The following is an 11,903-nucleotide window of genomic DNA, read 5'->3' as shown; positions in this document are numbered from 1 at the left end:
CCCCAAAGCGGCCCCGCCCCGCAGGATCCGGCTGCCCCCCCCACGCGCGCGGCCGGCGGCGAGACCCCATTGGCTGGCGGAGAAAGGGGGCGTGGCCAGCGGCCCCTCCGCGCCCGGGCCGTGCCCGGGATCCCCATCCCGGAGGGGCGGCAGCGGACAAGGGGCTCCTGTCGCTCGGGACAACCAGCCCCTGCCTCTACCGAGCAAGGCCCGGCCACCGGCGGCTCTTCTGGACATTGCCGCCAAAACGASGGGCGGCTGCCGGCCGGTCCGAACGCACAGCGCTGCGCCAGAGGGGTCCGCGGCTCCGCTGGCCAGAGCTGGGTTTAAAGCTCTGTATTTCGGAAGAAATCTCAGAATTGCTCTTGTCTCTGCGTTTGTAGCGWCGCAATTTTGCAGTTAGGCTCGACAAGCCTTTGTGTTCGGCTGTCCTCAGCCAAGAGGTGCGAGTGAGCGGGAAGCTGCAGGGACACGGGGCACAGGGAGCAAAACCTGACAGCAAACCCAGTTTGTCTGCCTGAACACACACAGCATCGGGAGTTTTAGGCACAGCCCTGCTCCCGTTTGCAGCGTATGTGGGAACCASCACATTAGCGAGATTGAAGAATGTGACAAAAGCATAGTTATCTCCAGTTGCAAAACAGGGAAGGACATASCATTCCAGCCGAAAGACGGTGGAGACAAAAGCACCATAAAGCAGAAGCGCCTGAAGTGATATGTGTAATATAAACTGACTGCTGGTTTTGTGATTTTTATTCCTGTGAAGCTGGAAGCTCCAGTTATGAGCAGAGCAGAGGCTGGTGCTCTGTGTGAGAGACAAAGGCATTTCTTGACACTGAGAACTGACTGCATAAAATCCTCTCTCTGAATTAAGGGTAAGTTCTGTCAGTAACAGCTCTAAGAGGAGCAGAATTAATGCTCCCATTTTTCTCGCTCACACTGTAACTTCTGTGTTCCCCAGATGTGCTGTGCTCTGCAGTGTTGTTGCTCAGCGAATATACAGTTAGTCTAACAACTGACTTGCTATACATGCAGTGACTGCCTGTAAGTACGGGACGTTTTCCTGCTGAGCTGACTGCCAGATGTTTGGCAAYCCCAGACAAAAGATGGAGTTATGCCTTAAGCACCCAGCCACAAATTCTCTGTGGGGGAAAGAAAACATCTCTGAGGATATGAAGAAGTGATGCAGGAGCTGTAGGTAACAGCAAACTCGGAGGAAGAGTGCACTGGCCTGGGTTGTGCAAAGTACAGAGTTTGTTTTATGCCAGGGGTGCCCATCACTTCTCCTTTTTGGYTACAGACGAAGCTACAGATCTCCACTGAAGACATAAAGCTGCTCTGGAAGTCTGAATCGGGCTTTCCTCCCACGTGCATTTCTGACATTTCAGAGGGACATAGTTGGTATAGATCCCATGTCCAGAAGTGTCATTAAACATCTACTGTCTTTGTTACAACACATCAGTCTCTCATACCCCCACCCCCASCCCCAAGCTTTTATGAAGGAAAAAAATATGTCTGAGCATTTAGAGATGCTGAACAGTCCACAGAATCTGGCAGCATGACCACAGTCTCCCAAAGGAAAGATTATTTCAGAGGCAACTGCTGGCTGCCTCTCTGGACCTTTGCKCCCTAGCCCTTCGTTATGCTGAAAAGTCTGTGGTGCCTGCTGTATGCAGAGCCCATGAAGACCCCTGAGGAGATGATCCCTTACTTGTTCTTCTCCCCACACAGAAAAAGCCATCCTATTACCACACCCTACCCACTGAATCGCTCTTCAGCTTAGAATTCACTGAATTATCATCTCACTAATCAGAGACGTTTTAACTGCACTCAAGCTGCATCCACCAAAATCCAGTTTTGGTGACTAAGAGCATTAAAAAAAAAAAAAAATCCTAATTTTTCTTTGCTCCAACCCATTCCTGACTCAAAACACTAATCCTCTTTGTGCCTTTCCTCCAGAGCCAGTCCCAACCTGCAGCCCCTTCTGTCTGATAAAAAACATCTGCAAGCTTCACGTTAAAAACAGCAAAAAACTCCATGAAAATACATTTGAAAGGAGAAACTTTTCCTTCTGCCCCCAGGCAGGGTTGGTACAGGGAACTGGCTGCAGAGTCTGACGTAGGAGCAGGGCAAGAAGTGCTTCTGTGCACTTTAGGGGTGTTATARTGCCCACCTCCCACCCCTCTTACAGCCCTCCTGAGTGACAAGGATATCGTAAAACCACTGTAGGATTAACCATTCCCCCTTCTAGGAAGAGTTTTTAATTTATAAAAATTTTGCAGTTCTTAAAAAAAAACTCAAACCAATCAAACCCTAGAGAAAAAGCTAATTCTCAAACATTACACAGCTGAAAATGTTGGCATACAAAGAACAAACATCGTGGAACAAATTTCAACTGCTTTTTACCTACATTTGGTTTTCTGTGTTGTTTTTAGTGTATTTAAATCCCTAAAGGATCCTTTTCTGTAAAACCCCCTGATAATGTCTGGTCCTAAGCAGGTTAGCTAAGTTTCTTACGTAACYATTATGATAATCACAAGGCCAGCAGCTGCTTATGCTCCTTTTGATTTCCTCCTTACTCTTCCTCTCCTCCAAGCAGGGGATGAGACGGGTTAAGAAAGTCACGAGGGATATGTGAACACTGTCTGYAGCTCCTGGGAATAAAGTGTATTTAGAGCAGTGATTCAGGGACCCAGCAGAAGGTTAACTACATCTGCACTACTTCATATCTGACTCCATGCCTTTCAATCTTTCAGTTGCTCAGTACATTTATAAACAGCATTAAGGTCTTTGATGTGTGCATTTGGGCACCTACAATTCTGCTAGCAGCAGTCTGTTGATGTTTAAGGATTTGATTTTGAATAAAAAATTACCCAACACCCCGGAATCTGAAGAGGTAGAGCAAGAGACTCTGAGCACACACCTATTTGCATAGGTTTGCTTTTCTCCCTCCCTGCAGAACACAGAAAAACAAGCTTGGGATGCTTGTGGCAATCCCTTTATCTTGGAGCTCTGCTGCTGTGTTTAAGCACAGACCTTCTCAGATTATTTAATTGTCAAGCACCAGAAATCTCACTTCTCTATGTTTTATGTGGAAGGTCACAAATGTAGCTTGCTAGCAAAAATCTGGCAATGAAGTAGAGTTCTAAATATATTATGGACAAATCCAGCATTGTCTCCCTTTTCCTAACTCAGGAACCTCACTCCTATTGCAAATCTCAGCCCTGTTTCTGAGGTAAACAGGACATCTCTGCCACTCCTATGCTCCACAAAGAGGGAAGTATTTGTTTTTAGAAGGCATGTTGTGAAAAGAATTGTCTTTTCCAAACAAAAAAATGCAAAGAGACTTACAGGAGCACCTGCAGCTTCCGACCAGGATCCTAGAACGTTGGAACATTGAAAACTCAAGCATAAATAAATAAATATACATCCTGATTGTGACACTATATCAAACTGCTTTTGTCCTGTCTTCTTAAGCAACATTTTCTAGTCCTCTCATGAGTGGAAGGAACGGCAACTTTTCAGAATGCACCTACTGTTAGAAGTCTGCAGTGACCTCATTCAAAGTTATTTCCATAGCCACGAGCTGTTTGCTTTTGAGTTACTGGTGGTTTCTCAAGGAGCAGTAAGAACTCAAAATAGCTTAACATGGGCCAAGCTCAGGCCACTGCCACCCATTTTTCTGYACTTAATGTCTATCAAAGGGCTCCCTGTTGCTCTCACCAGGTTCTCTCTCTAACTCAGCTTCTGTGTCTTGCCAGACAGGGAAATTAATCTGAAGGAGTGCTGGCTTCCTCTGACCTGATCACAGTGCCCAGGTCAGTCCCTGGCCTCACCAGAGCTGTACATGATATTGCAGCCACCATCCTCCTTGGATGAGYGTTTGGGACACGGGGCTGGCTGAGCCATCCTGCCCAGAGATGCCTTTGCTCACAGAAACAGCAAAGATTCAAGTCTCAAAAAGCCTTAGCAAGCAGAACTTACTAGTTGAAGAAAGTGTCTGCTGAGAGACCTCGTTCCAAAAGTGAAACTCAACTATCTATTATAATCCTTTTTTAATAACCCAAAGGTATGCAATAGAACACCAGAATGCCTTTTTTTTTTTTTTTTCTTCTAACTAGAATAGACCTGAAGAGCAMAGGCAACAAAGTATTCACTTAGTCCAGGCTGAATCATCAGGAAACATGCACTGGGGTGTCATGTGCTCTGTAAATCACTGCTGCAAATGTTCCCGAACTGAGGTGAGTGCCCAGGCAAACACCCCCTGTACGGCTGGGCTGGTTTTGTTTAAACTCGTGTATTTGCTGCCGGCGTTACCGTGACAAAGGTTTAGTACTGAACAGATTATACAGAAAGTCCATGTTAGAGCATCTTCCTGGATGTTGCCTTCAGCCAGCTCAGGTACAGCTGTCACTGCAGCCACACCTTCTGGCTTTGGGGTGCACATACAGTGCAGTGCCAAAGCTACACATTGASATCATCGCCACAATGGAGCGATGATTAATCCAGGATTGAGGGAATGCACAAATCTCCTCTTCTAATTATTATATAGTCACAGTTAATTACAAGGGTTTTTTCCTAATTGAAATTATTCTGCTGTCACTTCACATAGGAGGATTTAGCAAGGAAGAGCAGAACTAAGCAAGCCATGGTAATCACTTGTAGCACTGAGCTCTGCCAGCTGCACAYAGAATCTGTTCTCGAGTCTTCAGAACTCCCTACAAAGGATGAGGTCCAGTTRTTTTCATCTTGATACATTTCACACCTTCCAGCTCTTCTAAAATTTCAGACTGTGTATTTCAAACAATCATTTATCACAGATTTGTATGCTACTCATTCATTGACTGTTCATACAGTCATTGACTGACATTTTCTTYCTGTAACTCTATGTAGAGTTAAAGCTATGGACTATTGTAAAACTCCTTTAAATGGATAAACAGCAGGAGAGCAATAAACAGCCCTTGGTTTCGTATTCTCATTTATTGTATACAAGTTTAGTCTCTGACCTCTTCTTATTTTTGATGCCACCAAGTACAATTCACTGAGTGCTGCCCTGACTTTCAAGTTTAGCTGCCTAACCTTCAGCATTTAAAAACATGCTGATATATATAATCCACATATTCAGTGATATCAAATTAGAAGTTCAACCAGTTACATAGTAAGGGGGGCCAACATCATGCAGTTAAACTGAAGAAAAAACCCTAAACCCCAAACCAGAACAAAAGTCTCAGTGACTCGTGTGGCAAATTACAAAGAGAACCATTGTACTAGTCTTTTCCTTTAAACTACACATTTATCTCTGATTTTCATCAAGCACCTGAAAGAAATATAACTTGTAAAAATATTTGTGAAATTAGAAAATGAAATATTATATAGTTGAAAATCCTGTTGATCTRTATGCCCACTTCTTGACATAGCTAAGTGTATTGGAATTTTTATCTCAGTTCTCAAGCCAGCAGATCAAACTGCTTCCCTGACAAGTGCTTGTTACTCACTTCACACTCCAAATAATCAATGTATAAATCAGCAGTGGTGCTTTGCAAAACCACTTTTGGCACCCCTCATCTCTCTTACAGTAGTGAATCATCAAAGATCATTCCTAACATTGTTTCTTTATTCCGTCATTAGCACCCAGTGATGCCAAATCCAGTGGGTGCCTCCTATGTCCCTCTTCTAAAGATCTTGCAGTCTTAGGAGCTTATAATCAAAACCTCAATCTTTCTTAAAACAGAAAGAAGTCCCACCACAGCAGAGTGTGCAGCAGACAGGATTCATTCCCAGTTGCTCACACAGAGGCATTAAAGCATGAAGTGAGCACACCACTCCTTTGCCTGCAAAGGTCCCACAGAAGTGTTCATGAAGCAGGAGTTCCACTTGGGATTTGCCTGTCTGCTGCCAGCACAGGGAGAAAACTGCTTCTTATCTGACCCATAGCTGAAACCTTGTGTGAGGCCACACACAGATACTGGTGTTTAGCTSTTCAGACAAGTGTTTTGCCTCAATCAGCCAATTCTCATCTTTCCAGGGAAAACAGGCAGMTGGACCTTTTGCTTCTTTCCAAATATTATTTTTGAGTAGTTTGTGTTTATTACTGCTAATGTACTGGCTTAAAAGCACCTGATGTAGAGCAGTATTTCAATTTCTAGGCAGGACAAAATTAGGAAAAAAAAAACCAAAAAAACCAACCCACCCTTGGAGAAAGTTCCAATGAGATACTAGCAAAGACAAGAAAGTGATTGCTCCATAGATGATTACTAAAACCACAAAATACCTCGGGAATKACGGGTTAAGGAGTCTGCAGAGAAAGCATAATTGGCTTATGTTGTCAGAATAAACATTATCATATTTAACACAGCTCCGTATCAGAACACTTTTCCTCTTTCCCTACCTGCCAGCCTTGAAGGACAGGGAGCTATCAGTAACAGACAGCCGAAACTTCTGAAATGCTTTTGGATACTTCRTGACAAATGGTCCTAGGAAGAGGTTACCAAGTATAACTTCAGTTACAGTATTCAGTGTATAGTGTAACTTCAGTATACAGTGTAACTTCAGAATTTTCAATTCATCATCTGGCTCTTTGGTAAAACAACTGCTGGCATTTCGTGCATGAACAATTAGAGCATTATACATGAAACATTTAGATCAATGACAGAGCAAAGGAATAATTTGAACAAATACAGCTCAGAGCGAAAAAAATTACTGTATATCAAGTCTGGTATACCAGGTCCGTCCTGAGGTGCTCATCCAGCAGTGCAGGGCAGTGAAGATGTATTAGAACCTCATGGTGTCCTGGGTGGGGAAGGAGGTGACAGGGGGACACTGATGGCTCTGGGGGGCACACAGGAACTTGGAGGGGTCACCTCAGCTCAGTTCTGGCTCTGTGCAACTGGAAGAAGACTCCTCCTTGTGCCCACACCTGGGAAAGAGGGGAACTGTGGGGATGGAGGGACATTGTCAGTCCATGGGTCAGCCCCCTAAACCTCTGTCCCAGCARTAAATGTGTCTGAACTCCAGAATCTCAAGGGGTCTAGGAGGTGGCTGGGGGCTGCAGGGAGTGGCTCAGGGCTGGGTAAGGGGATCTCTGGGTCAGAGCACCCAGGGGATGTACCTGATTACACTTCTGAGCCTGTGCTGGGCTACTGAGGCCACTGGGGATGCAAACTGGGGTCCAGCGGGGTGAGTGAAGCCTGATGGGGACAACTGGGACCACTGTGAGCAACCAGAAGCACAAATTGGGGGCTGCTGGGGGCCATTTTGGGCCTCATGGATGCAATTTGGGGCTGAGAGAGCATTTTGGACTCTTGTCTTGATATACAAGACATTAAGAGTGAAATAGTGAACAAAAACAACAGATCAAACTGCGGCATTTCCTTTGCTTGTTAAAAAGCACTGTGTGTGATAGAGACTTGACATGGAGACTGCAGCACTAATGGACTAAGACGCTGCAAGTTTTTCAAATATACAGGAGAAAGCACAATGAGAAACACTAAGGCAGCTTTATTTGGACTTGTACTCCAGGCACTACGAGTGCAAGTTTACCTTTATTAATCTAGTAAGTTGTGGCATTAAATTAGGGATCAGTTCCCTTTCAGTATGATATAGAGCACAGGCAGAGTAATKGCAAACATAGCACACGTCAATGCAGTGCTGTAAATAGAACTTCTCTTGATTTGCGTTTCCAGTCTCCGCTCAGTATCACACAATTCCAAAATCACATCTCTCACAGCAGCAGCCTGGCCTTTTCCCTCCCCTGAAGGCCTTGGCATCACTCTTTCTGTAGGTCTGGAGTGGATGGCGAGTTTGACACTCTGCAGCTCAGACAGCACCTGCGTGATACTTTCCTGCAGACTGTTGAACTGCTGTTGTAAACTCCCTAGACATGAACTAACTTGTTTAATGTAGTTTAGCTGYTCATTTAAAGGCATTAAAAGAGAATCTATTTTTATGGAGTCATTCCTGGTTTCTCTAGGCAACAAAGCTCCTTCTTTCACTCCTCGTGATGCTGTTGTTTGCAGCATGTTTTTTAGGTCTTCTATGACATCACTGAGATCTTTCTGCTGCGAGTAATGGTTGGAGGCCTGTTCTTTGATGGCTTCTTGTAAATTTATTGGGCCCTTCTGTGCTTCAAGCACCAAGACTTTCAATTCTTGCAGCCTTACTCGATTGACATARGTGGAGCCAAGAACACCTATAATGGCTCCCAGTACAGAGCCAATAATAGACCAGTTCTTTGTTTTTTCAGCTCTTGTGCGCTCTTTTTCATGGCTTTCCCTGACAGCTGCAGAGAAGAGAGAGAATTTTTCTCTCTCAGACTCTTCTGCATTTAAATATGCAATTCGGTACCTCTTCTCTTCCTGCAAGAAACAGTGATGAAAGGAGAAGGTATAATAGGAAGTTATAAAATCTATACTGAAGGAAAAAAAACACTTCAAACCCCAAAACCTAAGTACAGATGAAGGAATGGAAACTGGGAACATCTATTAGCTGTTTCAGAAATTTTCCCTTGAACATGGGATTTTTTAAAATTAATCCTACTCAAGCTAATGAGGCATCATTTTAAGCCTGAGAAATGGAAAAGGTTGTCAGGAATCAYAGAGGAAGATCCTATACATGAGAATCTGTGTGGTGATGACAGAAAAGGGGTTTGAGAGCAAGGTCTTTAATTCCTCATAATATTCATTGTTTCAGCCCTGCTTACTTCTCCAGACACCAGCAGAAGGGAGCTGAGAGAATTTCCATGGATTGACCAGAAAGGAGTTTCTCTTATCCCATGAAAGATTAATTTATTGAATGGCAGCTTTTTCTTGACTTCTCATGCACAGGTCACCACTGCAACAGTTAATTTTCTAGGCTCATTATCTTCAGTTTTATTGTCCAAATTTACTACTCTGTTTTAGCATTAACACATACAATTTTCACAGAGGATCAAACCATTAATAACTAACTAAAACAAGTATCCTGAAAAATTAACTCTGATCACTTATTTCAGAACTGAACTGCATCTACAAACAAAATCATTAGTGAAGGAAACAAAAGACAKAAAATTTCAACATATTTGCCAATGYTTAARTACCAACAAATTACCTGCAGCAACCTGTGTTCCAGAGTAGCCAGTTCTAAATACTGGGTGTCATCCCGAGAGACCCTGTCTAAGCGATCCCGAATTTCCTTCAGTTTTATCTGTTGGGCTTCTACATTTTCACGAGCCTCTCGCACTATCCCTCGAGCTATCATAAAGACATTTTCTGCCTGAGAAGAAAGAGCATTTATTTTAGAGATTTATAACCATACAGATCTAAATTGCTAATTATAATTTTTTTTGTGGCAGGGGGTGGGCAGGGAGGAAAAAAAACAACAAAACAAACCACACTGTTTCAATTCAGGTGAAAAGCTCTATTTACTACATGCATAGCCTAGAACACGTTCACAGTACCTGCACAGACAGCCAAAGCAAAAAAAGACCTAATTCTCCTTGGAGAATCTTTTTTGCCTCACAGCCAGTGCTTATGCTTCGTACAGCTTAACTCATAATTTTTAAAATTCCACATTATCTCCATGTTTACCTCTGTCACCTTTCCCTGAGCCTCTCGAACTTCATTAATTCCAACAAATTCTTCGTATCTGTCCCACCAATTCCTGCACGTTGCAGACACTTTTTGGAGGGAGTTTTTCCCCATGACAGTCCCCGATTCCGTGATTCGATGAAGGAGACCCATGGCCATTTCCATGGCAGACTTGGCTTCGGGYCGCTTGGGCGCTGAGGGGCAGTAAGTCCTCACCATGTGTAAATTCACTTTTGGATTCCACTTCATCAGTGAATGGTGATACTGCAGACCACAGGACATTGAGGACATACTTGRTTTATATTTCATAGGCCCCATGTCTTGAATTTAATCACAAAATAAAAGCGCTGCAAAGAAGAAAGAAGAAGTTATTGAAGTATGGCTGATTCATAGCTCTTCAACTACACGTGTGTCAAAACCAGTCAATTCAACAGTGGTTAAACCACTGCTAGTTTTACACCACTGCTTACCTAGAGAATTTTCCACAATTTTCAACAAAGTGCAGTTGTGCCACAGATTSCTGATTTTCTGTTAAGAAGTACTCCCACCATGCTTCATGCTTCTTGATTACTAATTCACCCACGGCGTGAACAGTGATCATGTGCAGATCCAGTAACAGCAGGAGTAACTTCAGAAAAATTTAGTGCTTCAGCACAGCAATGATTGCACGATGTGGTTTGTGTCACAGGTACTCACAATTCTGCAAAAGAACAGGAAAGGGGAAAAAAAGGCAGAGAGGGGACAAAATCTTGATAAGAAAAGATCATTCCCTTTATCTCACACYGCACAGATACAGAAAATATTGAAGGATGCAAAGACAAAACCACAAAGGACAGAGGGAAAACCCAAAAATGTTGAACCGAACACAAGTATTCCCAGGACACTCCCTACAAAAGTCATAAATCAGGAAGAGCCACAAGAACAGAAAAATCTCAGGCAGTGAAAGCACAGCATTCTAACATATAGGGCTGCATTTTAAAACGAGGTTAAAATTCTTGCTTACCCCACAAAAGCAGYCTGCTACTTATGGTTTATTCTCTAATAATTTTAAATATGATCTTAATGTTCTACTGAGGCACATTCCTCTAAAAACTGTAAACCAGAAAACTTTTCTGTAAGGTTTTATATGAAATTTGAGTATGACTATATTAGATTTTGACTAATATAATACAAARCCATGACTTATTATGGAAACTTGATAGATGCTGCATAGTATTTTCATTTTTTTAAAAAGAGCTTTCCTTGTTAATTTTAGGTGGCCAATACAGGCATCTCCCCAAAAAAGGATKGTACCAGCTAGAAAAATTCTGAACACAACCACTTCATTCCCTGTAGACTATTTCTAACAACTAATAACAATACCAAGTGGCATTATGAAAATCTTAGCAGCTGTTTTATATGCATAACATGGAAGATCARACCCACAAGAATATGGCAATGAAGTTTTCTCTCCTTCCAGCCAGCACTCACACATGTACTGTTAACAGCAGTGTCGAACACCGACTCTACATTGCAGGCCACATAAACAGCAGCTCAATTTTGTCTGTTCCAGACTACAAAATTCCCCTCTCTTAATTGAATTACTACCTGAAGAGTTTAACCAAATATTCACGCTACTGGAATACAGAGAAAAAGAGAGAAAAAGCTGAGATTTGAGGAAACTTTTCCACGCAGACAGTCACAGAYTTTGAAGAACGTGATCTCAGTCTGAGCTCAGAGGACACAAGAAAGTTRTGAAAGCTTAATCTGAGATGACGTGCCTGGTTCCTCTCTTGCTTCCCTRGCAAGAAGCGTTTTTTCCTGTGCCCGCAGTCACTGACAAACACCCTCGCAAAAGCTGCCGCACAGACAGCGCGGGTGGCGAGCGGGACTCGTGTCCCCGGCTCCCGCAGCGCTCCCGAMCGCAACCCGGCATTCCCGCGGCGCCACCGCGCACCCGCATCCCGCTGCCGCCTTCTTCCGCACGACCGACCCTTCCCTGCCCGGGGGGCCCTTCCACCGACCCGGCCGAGCCGCCGATCCCCTCCCGGCCGCAGCCCTGCCCCGCCGCGCCCCGTACCTGCCCCGGCCCGGCGGCGGAAGCGGCGGCGGCGGAAGCGGCGGCGGCAGCGGCGGAAGCGGCGGGAGCGGCGGGCGGAGCGAGCGGAGCCATGTCGGGCCGGGAGGGTAAGGCTGGGGCCGGGGCCGCGGGTCTGGGGCTGTCTGTGCGGCCCCGCCCGGCACTCACTGTCTCCTCTGTCTTTGCAGGCGGCAAGAAGAAGCCGCTGAAGCAGCCGAAGAAGCAGACGAAGGACCTGGATGAGGTAGGGCGGCGGGAGAGCCCCGGGGGGCGGCGGGGGC

General features: G+C 44.5%; 1 protein-coding gene and 1 long non-coding RNA gene across 3 annotated transcripts in view; one reads left to right on the top strand and one right to left on the bottom strand.

Annotated features, from left to right (window-relative positions):
* Nucleotides 1–4,967: 4,967 nt before the first annotated feature.
* On the bottom strand, nucleotides 4,968–11,682 carry CCDC51 (coiled-coil domain containing 51). 2 transcript variants are annotated; one of them, XM_057390293.1, is made up of 5 exons: nucleotides 11,623–11,682; nucleotides 10,034–10,263; nucleotides 9,564–9,910; nucleotides 9,085–9,249; nucleotides 4,968–8,354 (listed from the first exon to the last, which is right to left on the bottom strand). In XM_057390293.1, the coding sequence occupies exons 3-5, from the start codon at nucleotides 9,879–9,881 to the stop codon at nucleotides 7,578–7,580; spliced, it is 1,260 nt and encodes a 419-aa protein (XP_057246276.1). In that variant the 5' UTR covers nucleotides 9,882–9,910; nucleotides 10,034–10,263; nucleotides 11,623–11,682; the 3' UTR covers nucleotides 4,968–7,577. The 2 variants fall into 2 exon arrangements, with proteins under 2 accessions (XP_057246276.1, XP_057246277.1); XM_057390294.1 differs by lacking the exon at nucleotides 11,623–11,682 and adding an exon at nucleotides 11,500–11,581.
* Nucleotides 11,646–11,903, top strand: part of LOC130589119 (uncharacterized) — a 4,397-nt gene continuing 4,139 nt past the window's right edge. The window contains exons 1-2 of the long non-coding RNA XR_008967053.1: nucleotides 11,646–11,729; nucleotides 11,811–11,866. This is a non-coding gene — a long non-coding RNA (uncharacterized LOC130589119). The remainder of the gene's footprint in view (nucleotides 11,730–11,810; nucleotides 11,867–11,903) is intronic.

The sequence above is a fragment of the Malurus melanocephalus genome, unplaced genomic scaffold, assembly GCF_030028575.1.
Source record: "Malurus melanocephalus ecotype Western Australia unplaced genomic scaffold, MMel_1.1 scaffold_24, whole genome shotgun sequence".
Taxonomy (NCBI): Eukaryota; Metazoa; Chordata; class Aves; order Passeriformes; family Maluridae; genus Malurus; species Malurus melanocephalus.
Note: the sequence above shows the minus strand (reverse complement) of the source record. Positions and strands in the feature narration are given on the sequence as shown.